The sequence below is a fragment of the Anopheles funestus genome, chromosome 2RL, assembly GCF_943734845.2.
Source record: "Anopheles funestus chromosome 2RL, idAnoFuneDA-416_04, whole genome shotgun sequence".
Classification (NCBI taxonomy): Eukaryota; Metazoa; Arthropoda; class Insecta; order Diptera; family Culicidae; genus Anopheles; species Anopheles funestus.
In genome coordinates, this window is record NC_064598.1 from 79,056,415 (window position 1) to 79,073,644 (window position 17,230).

The following is a 17,230-nucleotide window of genomic DNA, read 5'->3' on the forward strand; positions in this document are numbered from 1 at the left end:
AGTTTTAATCCTTCCCCCCAGTGCCAAAAGGACATTTTGAAGAGCAAGTTTACCCCTCTTATTCATCCCATAAAGGGGTGAATATGTATGTGATACAGTTTTTTTTATTGTTCGAATTTTGTTTCTTCGTTTTTTCATAGGACGAAGCGAGTGAAACTGAAACCCAGGGTTTTACATACTTTTCGAGTTTTATATTCTTTCCAATATTGCCTTTTTCCATGTTTGTATTGACATTTTGATGACACACCATGGTTAGATAGAAAAACCTTTTTCTTTTTTTAGTAGTTGACATTTAAATTAGAATTTAGTTTTCCCATTAAACAGGACCTTCAAATAAAAAATAATATTTCTATTGAACAGTATTGATAGAGAAAATTATTTCTCTCGTCTCAATTCATAGCAAAAGAAAATTACTCGTTCTTTCACTTAATGTTGTTGCCTACTTTGGACTTCTAAAAGAAAGTGAACAAAACCTAGGGGAAAGTTTTGATAGCTGTCAATGACGTTGTTCGGACAAGTGATACGGGAAAGAAGAAAGTAAAACTTTTCCCAATGGACAAACAGTAAAGTTAGAGAAGCTGAAAATCAACTTCCAAAACTAAAGACTACATTATCAATGATGTAGTGAGTATTTCCTAGTTTTATTTAACCAAAACCATCTCGCTCTTCCAAATCCAGCAGATCCTGTAAAAAGGATTCCAAAATCTCACTTGAAAAAAACGAAACGACACAGTGAACAACGCATTGCGAAAAGGGATAAACTAAACAGTAGCGGAAGAATACGAATGTGAAGGCAAAGCCCTTTACAAAAACTCCTTGATCACGACGACACGGCAGAGGACGAGCCGTGTTTGAGTTCGTGCCGCGTAGAGAGAAAAGGTAGTTAATAATTTATGGTTATAAACTTGTCGGAATTATTATGAGCGAATGCCGTGGAATGATTTATGAGGGTAGTTATCGGGGCAAGCCGTGTTGTCGTACTTTGCTTTTCCACTTTTCTTATCCTTTCGCTCGTTTTCCCTCCCTTGTCCCCTGGAGCTCTTCTGTTTCCACTTTCTTGCTCTGTTTTTATGTGTGTTTCGGATTGGTTTTCCTTTTTTTTCCTTCTGACCATTTTTTCTGGTACTTGTGAGGTGAGATTGAGTTTTCCCCGTTCGCTTATTGGAGGTAACGATTTGCTATCTACTATCCTTATTGGGGAGCTGTTTTTTGTGTGTGGGTTTTTTTTGTAGATAATTTTCTACGTTAGTTTCTGTAGGTAAAAAGGGGTTGTTTGCTGGTTTGCCGATGATAATGGGGATTGCTGCGTGCTGCGAAGTGATAGTGGTTAAACTTTTATGGAGCTAATTTCAGAATTTTTTGTTTCGTAGCTCCTCCACCCAGTCATACGTCCACGCTTCCACCTGTTTGAAGTCGACCAACAATTGGTGGCTTACGGTGAAAGGTAGGAGAAAGTTTTGTGACCAGTGGCTTACGGTGGCGAAATTGGATAGCGATGGACCAAACTTTTCTCGTTTCCCACGTTCTAAATGGAGGATGATTAGGTCTTGATAGAATGGGAATAATTGAAGCTTTCGTGGTTCATTGCACGAGCGATGATCGCTACTAACACGCACTTCAACATGCTCAAAAATTCCATTAATATTACTACAAATTTTCCCCGCAAAAAAATCCGTTACTGAAAAGAGAAGCAATAAATGAGGAATTCATGTTGGTTCAGAAATAAAATTGTAAAAATGTATCCCTTTTCAAATATTTTTGCTTCTCTGCCATACATGCGTCAGTAACGGGGTTTATTTTTTCATGTTTAAAATCAAATTTAATCACCACATGTCATCATACCTTATTCGAAGCGATTTATAACAAAATTATTCGAATTTATTCCCATGCGCCCTGTATTTCAAGGGTACAACTTTGTAAAATATTCCAACAGAACCAACAAATTCGACGCCGCATTTTGGTACAAAACTGTTTGCAGTATCAAATTTACTTGCAAAAATATTCCAATCCCAACGATACAAATCTTCGATGACAGCAGCTGCAGTGACAAACGCGTTACTAAGGCAGTTACACGGTACTAGACGAACAACGGTCCTCATTAGCATTGATAAAAATTAGGACTCGTCCGCTGGGTGTGACGGTGACGAGGCCGCCAACTCCTTCGCGAGCAAAATTATCGTTAAATTGAGCGAACATTCGTCACACAAACCGTGTGGCCGGGGGGGTGGGGGAGTGGACGTTGGGTTGAATGGAACAAAAATCAAAATTCCACCCCGTACTCCCATCTTTTGCTTACCGAGCGCTAAACATCCGACCGGATGATGGGAAAAGATACCATTCCGGTTTTGTGGGAAAATGGTAAATCCCGATGGTTGGGAGGGATGGAACAGAAATTGAATCATCGGGAAATGCTAAATCGGAAAATTTTACGCTCGCTTCAGCTGCAAATTTCCTTCCGTTCCGCTCAGTCCGCTCGATACCCGCTCAGTAACGCCGAAATGGAAGAGGAGACACTTTGGGGCTTTATTGAAATTCCAGCGCGCGCGCTCACGGTACGGTACTGGAAGTTTCGACCAATTAGAGTCGATAAATTTTGATTAAAGTCAATTTCACCAATAATGGTGTCCCCAGTGCCCGTTGGTACGATCTTCGTGGAATTGCTGATCATCAGCAATTCTAATGAAGTTGGTACCGTGAGTTTTCAATCAAGCAATAAATGGATCGAACAACAACTTGAAAGAATTGGTATGCACTTGAGACGCCTAACGAGGAAAAAAAAATGTTTTAATATTAAAAATAATGTACATACCAGATAATCTGCCTGGTACACATCGCTTTTTTCTGATGGTCCAGCTGGTCTAACTGGAAAATTATCTCGCAAGTAAAAAGAACAATATTCGAAGAATTGCAAATTTTGGAGAAAAAATTATGACAAGCATCATGACAAACGAACCTCTTGGTTACAGACTTTCGCAAGATGGAATTTGTTTCCGAGAGCCGAAAGCATCAAACATATTGATAGATCTAAAATGAAAGAATATAGAAACAAACCCAAAAAACCAAATATTCTTTCCCTTCTGACAAAACCTGAAAATAGTTGATGTTTTTTTGGTTTGTTTTTGTTGAATAATAAGCACGAATTTAATAGAAAATTGCTTCGTTGCTTTTATGCGCAACGGAAATCTCCATGATGGACGTGCTCGTGGCACCCACCAGTGAAGAATGTCTTGCTCCTGTAGGAGATTCTCCTTTTTCTTGGTTTTGTTTAAAAAATATCCGTCCATCTCCGGTTTTTGGGTAAGGGTGCATAAATTTACGCGCCAAAACCCACCGAACAGAGAACCACTAAGAAACCGTATACCATCGAACACGACGTTCATAAATAAAAACGACTCCCAATCACTGACCACGCATACATAACGCGCGTGGGCATAGGGAAAAGCAAAGAAAAAAAAGGTGCAGGGTAAAATATTTTGCACCAAGCCGGAGAGTTTCTTACGACGAGCGTTCAGAAATTCGTGATTCGCATAAAATTTACTGTGTCGACAAGCTCCCGTTTTTTAGTGGTTCTTCAAAGCCCCCCGAAAAAGAACCATTTTTCCCTCGGGTGCGGGAATGGGCCGGTTTGTTGGATTCTTCGTCATTCGTGAATGCTTGCAAAACTAATGTGCGTTGACCTATTTACGGACAATTAAGAATCAATTTGTGACGGAAATTACTGCTCCGGCTGGATGGTGACGGTGGTGGTGGTAACAGCAAATGGAAGACAAATGGAAATAAATTATGCTTCCGATGCTGTCAAACGAATACTAAACCGCAGTGTTTGTACGTGAACGAATTTTGATCGCTTTCTGGTGAAGCACTTTTCGGGTGTAGGTAGCCTTCCTGCATACAAAATTGACCTGGCGTGATTGAAGACGATTCGCGTGGTTCAAAAATGTGATTTTCCCCAATTTTTTTGGCTTTTCACTCGTTTCAAAATTCCCAAGGAAACTTGAACACGGACAGAATTAACCATCGGCAAGCCGGTGCGCCCGTCCGAACGTCTTTGCACCAACCTGTCAATATCCATTCCGGCGCACTACGTGTCACTATCGATCGCTGAGTAATAAACTGTTACACGTTCCGCTGTATTCAAATTAGGCTCCAAGCTGTCATCTTCCACTAGCAAACGTCATGTTTCTTGCGACATGATGGAGCGGTTCGAGCGGTTTAGAACGGTTTCCGAACGACCTTACATTACTTTCTTTTCGCCAAAAACTGACGATGTTTCGTTTCTTCTTTCGACTACCTCGTTCTGTGGAGAATTGAAGCGTAAAGGGATAACATCTTCCACTGAGGACCACGTCCAACAGGAGACAGCCGGCAAACAACGAAACGCTAGCAATAAAGGTCCGGAAAGAAGAAGCAAACCATTCGATACGATGGGATGGTGGTATGGCATCATCATGGCGTTTGTTGGCAACAGTAGCCAAAAACCAGCACCACCAGTTTGGCTGTGTTCGGGTTGTGTCATTCGTTATCGTTATGCGCATACCCACTCGCTCTGGTTAATATAAATTTAATTCAATTTTCCCGTAAACGTCATTATAGATTCAATTTCAGGCCTCGAGGATGATGATAGTTTGTCGATAGGCGTTATGACCGTGGCAAACCATAGTAGAAGTAATGGACCTTTTGCTGCTATCACGATATCGATAGGCATTTAGATACATATTTTAAGTCACCTCATGCTGCTGCTGGGACGTTCCGTTTTTTTGGGGGGTAAAGGATTGACAAGCAGCAGTACTGAGGCGAGGGAAAATGAAGGTAATTTTATATTGTTGCTCTTGGAGCTATTTTATCTTGCGCTAGAGTTTGTTGCCTGTAGAACGTTTACGTTGGAAGTTGAATTTTCAAGCGTAATGTTGTGTTATTCATCCGTCGCTTTTCATTCGAATGGTTTTTGTTTTCTTTAGCAAAAACCACTCACCGGGCCCTGAAAGCGATACACTTGTCCCTTGAGTCGGTCGAAGAGCCTTACCATTAAATTTCATCCACAGCACGTTGAGGCGTATCGTTTCGTACTTGGAAAAAAAATGTAAAAACCAACTGCCAGTTTCCCTCGGTAGGCTTCACCGCTCTGGTCAATATTTATTTTCCACGCACTCGGAAAAACCTAACCTCCGGCCCATTCTCTCAGGTTCTTCTTACCCCTAATGCTGTCCCATGCACAAAGGGCGCTCAGCTTCAACGAACGTACTGAAGTTTGATAAAGTTTTTCTCAAGATTTCCCATTGCTTTCCATCTGGCAACGTGTTCGCTCGGCTGGAAAAAGAGACACCGGTCCCACAGTTCCATGCTCTGCGGGGCAAAATGGACCCCAGCAACCGCACACAAGTAGAAATGAAAGTCCATTTTCGGTTCGGTTGCTTCACGGTAGACGAAGAAGCAAGTGCCTGCAAACCATGAAGCTTTTATTTTTACAGCATTGTTGAGTTTGTTTGGTTTTCTTGTGGGCGTTTTTTTTTTTGTTTGTTTTGTTTTATTTCATTTCTCCAAAGCTAAGGAAATTAATTTCGATGGAAGCACCGCACTCGTAGGAAAGGACATCTTGGGGAAAAATTTTGATATTTATTTTTGTCGTCATATCACAGCAAAGAAACCCCTTTCAGCTGGAAAACACCCAAAATTGGGTAGTCCTTTCGAGGTTGCCCGCTTTTCCGCATCGATGGCAAACCGATGAGGTCTGTGTGGGTTTGAATTTTTTGTTCTCTTTCTGTTTTTTTTTGGCACAATGAAAAAACAAAGTGAAGATTCTTTGCTGCAGCTGAAAGTTGTGCCATTTTCCATTCTGTCTTCCACATCAACGCATCGACCCCACCGGCAAATTAATGGTTGTGGCTTTTCGGACGGAACGGTAATGCGGTGAAATTTCCCAACCGTTAGAGAATGAAAAATACTAGCGCAACTAGCAAATGTTAGCAAGGTCAGCGCTCCCCGCCACCGTTGGTCAAGGGCTACCAACGACAAACCGAAATTGTGAGACAAGGGAAAGAAATTAAAACTCTCGCCCAAAAGCCATTAGAAACAGTGGCACAACTTACAGATAGACCGACCGTTTTGCAAACTTTTCACTTCCATTTCCACTTTAATGTGAGTTTTGTTGGCCGGTCAGGTGAAAGCGTTCGTGAACTTTGAATTTTTTTTTCACAAACCACATGGGAGGTTAGGTAAGCATAGCTTCTAGCTCATACAAATATTCCAATCGAATGCGTTGCTTTTGGGTCGTTAGAAGTAGATTGGCGTGTGATCCTCAACAAGTGGTCCATCTGAGGAGGGATGCTTCAGTCTGTCATGCTTTGGGGAAAATGATGTCAGCCATGGAACGTTCACGCATAAATTGTTGCGGAGTATTAGTTTATAAATGCATTTATACTAATTTAAAAAAATAAAGTAATATGTTTTTTTTCTCTGGGGCGCGAAATAAGCGAGTAAAGTTAAGCGTATCTAAATTGTGATTTAGTTTTTTATTTATATTTCATTTTATTTAGTTAGTTACATATATAAAATAATTTGGATTTGCTGTTGGTCCCAATATCTGATCGGTTAACAAATTACTCACTTTTTACAACCAACTAAATCGAATGGCTAAAAGGTCCCAAAGCCATTAATGGGTTTAATTAACTTTCAACCGATTTTACCCCTCCCGATCAAACGTGGGGTCTTGCAGAGAAAAGGAGGAAAGAAAAAAAAAACACTCTCACACACATACTCTGGTTCACCCCGATCTCGAGAACTCGATGAAGTCGTAGTAAATTTGTTGATTTAATGAAGTGCGCGCTTGCTGCTGCCCTTTCGGCACAAAAGTAAACGGTCCCTTATTCCCCACAGCACTACACCAGCTATGATCCACGGGAAAGCTGGTTCACCTTTTTTTGCTTACCGTCCCAGAAGTGTAAGAACGACTGAACGGTCCGGTGCTGCCAGTAGAAAAAGGGTTTTTTAGTGAATGTAAAGTTTTCCACATTATCAAATGCAAAGGACCTCACCACCTAACCCCGGGTGCGTGTGTGTGTGTGAGCGTTGAAAAATCACTAAAAAAGACTTCCACTTTTTTCTATCTCGCTCTCTCTCTTTCTCTTTCCCCCCGACTGAAAAAAGAAGTACCTCTAGAACAAATGTTTTCCCTCACCCACAGGTGGTGCGACGATCCGCAAGGGAAACCCCGTTGCTCAAAAAGGCACGATTAATATTTCAACATTTGTTTCGTACATTTTAATTGATTTTGATCGTATCGTCCAATTCGGTACGACGCTGCTTGTGCAACCCGAGTGGGTGGTTCGTTCCCAACCGCTTCTTCGGCCGTGCAAAACCCTTATCAAAATCCGGTTATATCGTACTTCGGCCGAACCTTCCCAGGGCGGGTAAGCCTTATTTATGGACCGCTCAAACGACGAACCCACCTTTTTATCAAACAGCCTCGGGAGAGGAGTTCATCTCTTTTCAATCAGCATAAATTTTCGCACCAAACGCTCCGACCACCGGAAAGCCACTCGGCAGTCTGTGGCAAGGTGGTGGGTATGGTGTTGGAGAATATTACCAAGATATGCCGTTCCTCGGCGGCTCACCGTACCACCATTCCAAATCAAGCCAATCTTTAAACGGAATCGTGAAAATAAAAGTTACATACGCCGATGTACGTTCCGTTCATTCCGGAAGAACCCGTCCTTCCATCACACGTGGAATTTTGATGACAGGTGCTGATATTTTTTGTGTTGTTTTTTTTTTGCTTTCCATCCTCGATGGATGTGTTTTAACAGCGCGAGGCAAAGAAATTGCTCGTGGAGCTCTTTTTGTTTTTGCTTTCCGTTTGACGGTTTCTTTCGTTAAATCCGTACCCTCATCGTTACACGCACGTGGATGGGCGTTTTGCTTACAGGACGCGATTTTTCTTCCACCGACCCTGCTCGGTTTGTGGCATTTCCCTGACTCGGTGAGCTTTTGAAAAATCGTACCACCATGATAAGGGATGTATATTTTTTATCCCCGCGCTATAAAAGGGGATGGATACGAGTCAACCAAATCACCATGTGTGCGTTTATTTACTGTAGCACAAGCTAGAAGGTAATTTATGGCTACCTCTTGCCGATCTTTTTTTTTTCTCCACACCATCGTTCGTTGCTGGCACGTTGGTTTTGTTCGTGACCGGCGACAAAGACTCGAGCATCCTGCACAATTCTGCTGACTTAAAAAAAAACACCGATCAAACCTTGGTGGTGGTGAAAACGTAAAGAAGAAAAAAAAGGTTAATGGTAAATTCAACAGCGCACCTTGAACGCACAGCTTCACTTGCGAGCGTTCGAAGTACTGCACAAAAATGGGTTTTCCTGCCAGCGATGGCAAAAATGTCCTTAGTTAGCAGTTTACATGTGTGTGCTTTTTTTTGTTGTTTTTGGGTGCGAGAACCTCTCAACTTCTTACATACATATGCACATGTTAACCTTTGCCACTTTGTTCGGTTACTTTAGGACGCGCGGGAAAACGAGTGCGCCAGGGTGTGAATTAATTAAATCTTTGGGACCCTGTATGTTCGCTTGCAGTGCTTTGCTGGCTTGTTTAGCCATTTGGCCTTGGTACTAACTTTTTCCAACCAATATACACCGTAGCAGTTTGTGTGCCCGAATATGATGGGACCGCTCGTATGCGTCGTTCACTTCGTCTTGATGCTTTCGTGCGAGTGCTGTAATAGGCGTTACTTGCAGCTGTGCCCACGTGCACACCAGGGCGTTCAACTGCAAACAATCTTAATTTCTTCTTGTTGGAAACATTAGATTTCTTTCCGAATTCCGCAAGTATCGTACAAAAAGTGGTGAAAATTTACGACCTTGGTTTAGGAGTTTGGTTTTTGGAAGGGTAGAATCTCCAAAAGACCATCTTCTTCATTGCATTTGGGTCGAACGTGTGTGTGCAAAAGGGAAAAATTATTTCCTTTTGTAAAAGGTAAAACAGAACATACCAACCAGACTCGAAAATTCACAAGATTAAATCTCCAACGCCCCAAAAACTGCACCAACTGCCGGGACGTGTGCAATGAATGAGGAAAACTTCCCCCAGAAGTCTTCTGTCCACAGCTCTGCACTGAATATGTGTGTGTCTGTGGTGCGCTACTATCACCAGTGCTGGTGAAAAATGGCGCTTACTGAAATGTAGATTTTTGGTGCTTAATTTCACCCCCAAATCATTACGAAGAGCTGTAGGATATTCTCGTTTGGCATTCACCGCACTGCAAAACGGGTAAGAAGAATGTCTAATGGAACTAATTACGTGGCGTTTCTCTGCTTGCTTTTTTCTCTTGTCTGCTGGTGAAGCTAATGATCGGTGATAGTTAGAGCGTGGAAGGGTTTTGAGAATGTTGGAAAAGGATTGAATGATGTGGACGCACGATTTTTGGGAACATTTTCCACATTCTTTTGAGCTTTGTTGATGGTATATTAGCTAAGAAATATTTATTTGCACCAGTAGAACATATGAAGCTGAAAGTTTATATATCTTTCATCTGCAGAAAGATTCGTTGATAGTTCAAAAGTTTTTTAAGGTTAAAAAATATTAAAGCAGTTGGCGCATAATTTGTACTTATTTAATCTAAAGTAGGATCTCCAATATAATAGATATTGAACTTTATTAAAATATAGTCCAGCTCTTCGAAATGTTCTCTATAGTGCCAATGAAAAACATTCATAACTATTGACAATTCTTGAGGGAAATGAGTATTTACAAAGCGTTTTAGATGACTATTCATTTCACGGTAAAATTGAGCGACGTCAAGATAGAGATGGTTAGGATGACAATCCTTGATGAGGAATTTTCATTGCCTTGAGGGATTCAGATGGCACTCATAGTGTCATTGTTTTAATGTATACATTTATTTTCAATTAGATTAAGCTGTTAAAAAGTATCAAAATAAAGGAAAAATAATTCGAAAAAACATAGAGCATGGTTTAAAAATCAATAATTTAGCACAAATTATGTATAATTTTCATGTATTGTAATAAAAGTACCGAAATCTATGTTTGTGTTCGAACACATAACCTTTCCATCATTTTCAATTCAATCTCCATTTTTTTAGCAAAAACAAACAATTGTCACTCAGACAAACATTTTTCAGAAGTGTTGCGCATAGCTGGAAATACCAAAACATTTATACCCTTATCACGGCGTTGACATGTTGTTAACCTTTTTGCAGAAACTCGCACAATACAATGTGGGTAGTACAATTCTTAAGGCAAACTTCTTTAACGAATATCCTTGAATGGTGCGATCAGAAGAGGAAAGGGTCAAGACGTTCAAGTAGCTACCGCACTGTCAGTAACACTAAGTGAAGGCCAAGGTTACCTACGTTTAGTAACAGTTTGACAGGTATTTGGGACAACGGACCATAACGGAGTGGTCGTTCGTTTCGCTTGATGAGCTGGAAAATTTTATCTCGATTTCGAATTTCGAATTTTATGCGATAAATACTTTGTGGTTAACCAAAACATTTGGTTTTGCTTTTACGGGAAGTCGCAAGGAAAACAAACATTCTTCCTAATAGGAAATATAAAATTGTTTGATTTTCCTAATCGAACACTTTTGTCTGCTCTGCGCACTTGATTTTTGACGCGGGTAGGCAAACAAACATGCTGCTTGCTAAAAATCAAGTGCGCCGAGTAGGAAAAAGTATGCGGCTAGTCTAAACTGAATAGAAAAACCCTGTATATAAAGCTGAATGATTGTGTTAAACTACAGTGAGAAAAAAATTCAAACGCAAAAAATCTACATCATGCTCATCATGCTTTCCTTTTTTGCTAAACAAACCATCCCGAAAAATGAAACGCAGCACAAAAAACGCTTAACCTTCCCATAACAGGTGGTGCAAAATGGGACGAAAAAGTAATTTTCCATCGTCGCCATTACCTGCTTGATGGAAGTAATGGTAATTTCTGTTAATGTCGCTGTGGAAAAGGGCATCTAGGGCTATTTCCACATTTTTTTTGGGTGACTGATAATTTTCCTAATTGCATTGTTATCAACACCATTCGTTACCTTCGTTTCGCTGCACTGCACACCATCCTGCTGTCTTCTTTCCGATGAAATATTCGTTCGTAAAAGGGAGCAGGAAAATCACCAAGCGGTAGAATAAAAACCCCACCATAAATGGGTTTTATAAAATTCTCACCCTTTTTTTCATCCGTGTTTACAAAAACGGAGGGATTCTTTATTTTTTGTTTCAGGTTTAAAATGTGGACTTTCTCCTTTCATTTTGTTTTAACCTTCATTTCGCACACTTCAAATTTTTCTTCTACTTTTTGTGCTTGTCGTTAATGAGTGAAGTTAAATAAGTTTTGTTTTAACCTTCTTTTTTTTTTACTCGGTTTCATTGCAGCGCTTGGAAATTTAGGAAGTGTCCTTAGTGCGCAGGGCCGCTATCAGGAAGCCAAGGAAGCCCTGAAGGCAGCACTCAGCCATCGCCCCAACATGGCGGATGTACATTATAATCTGTAAGTATGCGCTAACCTTTCTATTACACTAAATTTTAACGAAAATAGTTTTAAAGTGTAAAGAGAAAAAATCATTTATCCGACTTTGCATTCATGTGCGAAACGATTTTGAAAAGATGAGACAAACAATAAACGCAACACGGTTGATCTGACCGCATTTATCGTTTTGAATGTTCAATACTATTCTACCTTATCTAGAGCGACATCCGTAAGCTGTCATCCTTCGATTTGCATTTCATCTTGGCAATACATTTTCATTTAAATGTACCATCGAGCCCTTTCCGAGTGCGCCGAGATCAATAACAGCAACAACAACAAAAAAAACAAATCCTAATGTCGCTAAGATATGCTACCAAAATGGTGCAAAAGCAGCAAAAAAAACCCTGAATCCCGAAAGAGCGTAATCTATCAATTGAAATGCTAAACTCAATAAGATAACCTCTCCATAATGTCACTTTATTTCCGTGCGTCCAAGGAATCGCGTACGACCGAACTGCGCTAAATCATGACTTTCCTTTCCTTCCCATCAGTCTCCCTTACTGTGTTTGGCACAGTGTTGTGTTTCCTATATTTTTTTTGTTGGTTTGCTCTTTTTGGAGGCTGATACCGGAAACCCACAGAGAACCGGTTTTGCACATCGAGCCTGAAGGAAAAAGCGACAAACCCACACTGTGGATGGTCGATCAATATAAATAAAGAAAATCGAAAGGAAACGAATGCTATCTGACATTGGCCCCGACCTACCCGTCTGTCTTTTTCCAGTATTTTTTCCCCCCTTTTGCCTGGTTACCTTCCATAAAACCTTCCCCTATTGGTGGCATATGAAACCACCTCCCAAAAGCCTCATCATAGCCTGGCATCTCTGCCATCCAAGGGAGAGAAGAAAAAAAGATAAAAGACCCGATCAATATTCCGTACGATCAACATCCGGGAGGGCTCGAGTGACGCTGTCTCAAGCCTATAAATTTTCCTTTATTTATTAGTTTAGCATAGGAAGGAAACATCCCTGCCTTTCCATCACTTCCACGGCCAGCACACATTCCAATCCGGGAGCCGGAAGGCGGATATACTCTTGAAGATTTCATCTGTACAGTCTGTGGATCCTTTCATTCATTTCCTTCGTCCCTTCTTCCATTTCTTCGCCTTGCCGTGTGTGTGTGTTCCTCTCTTCTGATTTGTGATTTGTGCAGAAGTTTTCGCTTGTTTATTAAGCTTCGAACCGAACCGAAGCAAAAGCCCGAACCATTCAACCGTTTCCAATCGACAACTCTCGACTCCGGTGCTCTGAAGCAAACGAAGTGGGAAAATAAAGCAAAAAGGGATATTTTCCATCGCTCGTAAGGCAAGCAAAAACAAACCCTGAAAAGAAACACACTCTACGAATCGGAACGATAATCCAACACTCACCCACAGGGTAAGCTTTTAGCTAGGACAGTTCCGGATAAGGAGCCCTTTCAGCTTCCCCGCGGAAGCGAGTGTTGGTGAGCATATGGTGTTGGTAGGGTAAGGAAACCAACCGAAGGGCAGAAAGGTTCAATTGATTGAAAATCCTACATCAAAGCCTTTCATAAGGTTCAGATTAGCGGCTAAAACTCATTTCAACTCTGCTCGTTTGCGCGTAGTTCCATCAGGAGCGTAAGAAACCACAAAACAGCGACCAAAATTTTGGTTTAGCGTTTTCTGTTTCAAGATAAGACGTTGTCTTCATCGCTTGCCTGCCATCGTGTGACTTGCGATGTTGGCACCCCGAAAAACGGACCAGTTGAACTTGAATTATTAAATCCAAACCTTACCGCATCAAAGCGTACCTCCCGGGGAAGCTATTCTTCCTGTCTAATCCGCAATCTTGCAAGTCTCGCCTGAAGACAGTTTTAGCAGCACACGGAAAGCAGACTTTCTTCTATTTCCTCTTTGTTTTTTTTTTTTTTGATGGCAAAAACGAATATTTTGGAAGAGGGAGGGAAAAGGCATTAGCAACTCACACCACCCCAAAAAAGGCACCACCACCATCTCGGAAATCATCTCGACGGAAGTGCTGTCAGCTAGTGGTGAATAGGACAAAACGCGTTGACAGCTTTATCATGTCCAACACGGTGTGTTGGCAGGAATGTTGCCTTCTTTTTCCTTTCCCAAATTTCCTACCAAAATACATACCAGCTAGAAACAATAGATAAATAACCACAGCAAAAATATATATATTTGTTTGCCTGAAAGGCACCGGAAGATAAATAGGCCGCTGACGTGCTGGTAGAGAATTTTCGAATGAAAGTTCGTCGCTATGATGGTGGTCTTTTCTTCCTTTTAATAGACCGTTTTGCTTAGAAGGAAAAAGGCAAAAAAATTGATGAGAAGTGAAAATGTTGACTTTTCCTAGAACTGCGTCCAACTTGTCAAAGAAGGAGGGATGTGGAGATCCGGAAGGAATTGCTCTTCAATCTTTAAGGACATGATATTTTTATGGTCTTTTACATTTCTATTGACTTTTTCTTCTTCGGACGACTAAATCTGAGCACTTTAAGAAGAATACTACTCCGAAAGCTACTCAGCAAACTTCTGGAAAAGGTTCTCTTATTTTGTGATCATTTTAATTAACGAATATGGAACCTTTTCATTCGCAAAATGCTAAAACTCCTTCACAACGCTTTCTGCATCTCGTGATGTAGTTCCAGTAGTAGAAGCATACAATTTGCTTGAACATGAGTGTGCTTAGGTGTCTTTTTTGTGTTATAACATCGGATCAAAATTCAAAGTGATGCTTGTGGATCGGACACAAGAAGATCCGGCCAAGCACAGATCGCCCAGAATGGTCAACCCCATCCATCTGGAAAGGCGTTCAACTGGCTTAATTGATTTCCTTCCTCATTTTCTATAACTTTTTTTCGCCCCGGAGCAAATGAAAAAATTGAAGCAGAGTCAAATATAATAAGCAATCAAGTGGCAACCAGGACGATCCGGCATCTTAAGTACGCATGTGTGTGTGTGTCTGTGTGTGTGTGTGGCTGCGTACATTTTGCCTGTCATTGGCAGAAATGTCGAAGCTTTTAGTGGTCAATGCGAATCGCAATTCTTCGAACCATGCGGAGTAATTGAGTAGGACAGTTTTTGACAGTTTGCCAAACCATCCTTCGGAGATGTGTTGCTTCGATACGGTCAAGATGGACCTTGGGGACCGATATGACATATAAATATAAGGGGTAATTAACTGTGCATTGAGATGGTAAAATAGCATCTTGCGTCTTTAGCTGGAGGAGTTCAATTGAATTAAAGCGAACATGGAGTCACTTGACACAAAACTCACATAATTCTTGTAGTTAGACTCTTCGTAGATATCGTCATATTGAAATTTTCAACAAAAAAAGATTTTCTTATTTCCATGCTTACACGGGAATCACTTCATACCGTAATGGTTGGCTATGTACCCATGAGTATACTCATAAAAAGATAGACTTCTAGCTTCAGGTTGCTTCCTAACGTGCATAATAATTCGTTCCTTTGTGTTCGTGCGGAGTAATATCCGAGGACAAGTGCGTTGAGGCAAAAGACCTTTGGCAAACTACTTTGGCTGTGATGCTCTTGCTAGCGTCGCTGTTTTGCAATGGTTTTTCGTTACAGTCACAGTATCAGTCAGCGGCAGCAGCAGCAGCAATAAAGGATAGTCGTTGTCTGCACACTTCTTCGTGTACTTCATGCTTCGGGTCGACGGTTGTGAGTGTAAAGAAGGGAGTAAGAATCGCACCCGTGAAGGTGAAAGTGGAGCTCGTTTTGGTCTATTTATGAAATACACTACCTTCTGCTACTTGCATTTTCCCCGTGTGCCTCAAGCGAAATGTATGAAAATGTCCTTTCACATCCCATCCTTCTCTCTCATGCAAACCCTCCGGTAAGCTTTTGAAAGCTTTGCCCATTTTCAGCGCTTTGACTGTAAAGAAAAAAAAGGAACTCTCGTATAACTTGCTCGCGTGAAAAAGGCAATGATGTTTACTTCCTTTGGCGGGACAATGGTTGGGTTTTGGGAGGAAGGAAATTTCCACCAGACGCCCGTGGAATCACGCGTGTCTCGGTGTCTATTGTGTGCGCATCGTGTATCAGCGGCATGACGGCAAAACGGTGCTCATTATGAGAATTATCTTTCGCCGAACGGCTTTTCGGCCTTGCGCCTGAAGAAGCGCATCGTTGGTGAGCATGAAACTGGGGGACTAATAATGAACGCAGCAGCGCGTACGAGAGTAGGATGAAAACTCAGACAAACGAGACAAATATGCGAGAAGACAAAAAAAAAGATGAAACATACAAACCGTATGAAAGGGAATCCCTTTCTGCTGTGACGGGGAATGTGAATCCATTGTCCAACACAGCAACAAGGTCTCCCTGGGGTGGGTGGTTGCTGGAAGCACAATAAAGCTGCGTCTGAGTGCTTTTTCTTCACTTCTCTGATGCCACAACACACGGTGACATGTTCTCGTGTTACGCCCATTGGTAAAAGAATGAACAAATGTAGAAAAGAGAAAAGAAAAAAAAACACATTTTCTCTCGAAAAGGAATGAGACTTCCTTTTCTAAGGTTACGATTTAATGTTTGAAGTGCTTTGAGCTTTCGGTTTGCAAAGTGTAAATAGTTTAGCAGTGCTTTAATTAGTTGCCTTTCATTTCTCGTTCATTATAAATGAGATTCGCAAAAATGGAACGAAAATACAGTCAATGGAGCTTTTGGTGAAACGTATACTGACTTTTCATACGTACTAAACCTACCAGCCGAAAAGGGTGGTATACAGACGGACTATCAAAATACAAAAACATGTTTCCAAACCAACAATCGTACGACCGAGTCGAGTCCATTGAGTGGCAGCAGGCAATAAAAGAATGCTCGAAAAAATAGTGCAATTCCGGCTGCAGTGTACAAACTGATGCAGTGAGCAGACTTCAACGAAGGAAGAGCCGTTTTTTCTGGGCTTTGCTCTGCCTTAGCTTGTTTATTCAGCCATTCGTTTCGTCTGGACGGCCCTTTACGGTGGCCCACTTTTTTCCCACGGTGCCGCGAACGTTTCGGTAAAGGCGTGGTAGACGCAAAACCATCACCGACAGCCACCGGAAAGCACCGAATGTCGAAAAATACTTGCAAAAACGATTTCGCAAAATGAAAATTAAAAATTAATGCGAACAAATTAAATAAACACATTCTAAAACTATAAATTACTTTGCTCCGGTTTGCTTTTCGGGTGTGGTGAGAATCGGTTTGTTTGCGAAAAAGGCAAGCTGTGGAGTGTGATTTTTTGTTTTGTTTTGTTTTGTAATGTAGAAGTCCTCTTGTAGTCCATGCCGTTGGTGTTCATGCACACCGCATCTGGTTTAATGGCCTGCTGTATGTTCCATTTCCTCTGCCACTATGCGGGAAAAACGGTCAAGAGAAATATTTATATTTTAGCAAGGAAATGAAGATGCACTGCAAATACTCGACTAAAATATTTTCATAAGAAATACTTCCAAAATGTTGAAAATTTCTAGAAAAAAAATATGATTAATTTTAAAATATCTTATTTGACAAATTTATTTTTAATTTTTTTTAGTTTAAAGCATTAGGGACAATTCATGAAGCGGGCATTTTAATGTTTGAAGACTAAAGAAATGATTGATTTAGGAAAAGGTATTTAATTACGAATAAAAAAAATACTTTTAAATTTTGTAACAATACTAATCGAGACTTCGCATGCTACT

At 40.9% G+C, this 17,230-nt stretch overlaps 1 protein-coding gene across 5 annotated transcripts in view; it reads left to right on the forward strand.

Annotated features, from left to right (window-relative positions):
- LOC125761926 (protein O-mannosyl-transferase TMTC2) overlaps positions 1–17,230 on the forward strand; it is a 209,151-nt gene that overhangs the window by 153,052 nt on the left and 38,869 nt on the right. For all 5 annotated transcript variants that reach the window (XM_049423524.1, XM_049423525.1, XM_049423521.1 and 2 more), the window contains exon 6: positions 11,405–11,519. In XM_049423524.1, coding sequence (XP_049279481.1) covers positions 11,405–11,519 — 115 coding nt within the window. The remainder of the gene's footprint in view (positions 1–11,404; positions 11,520–17,230) is intronic.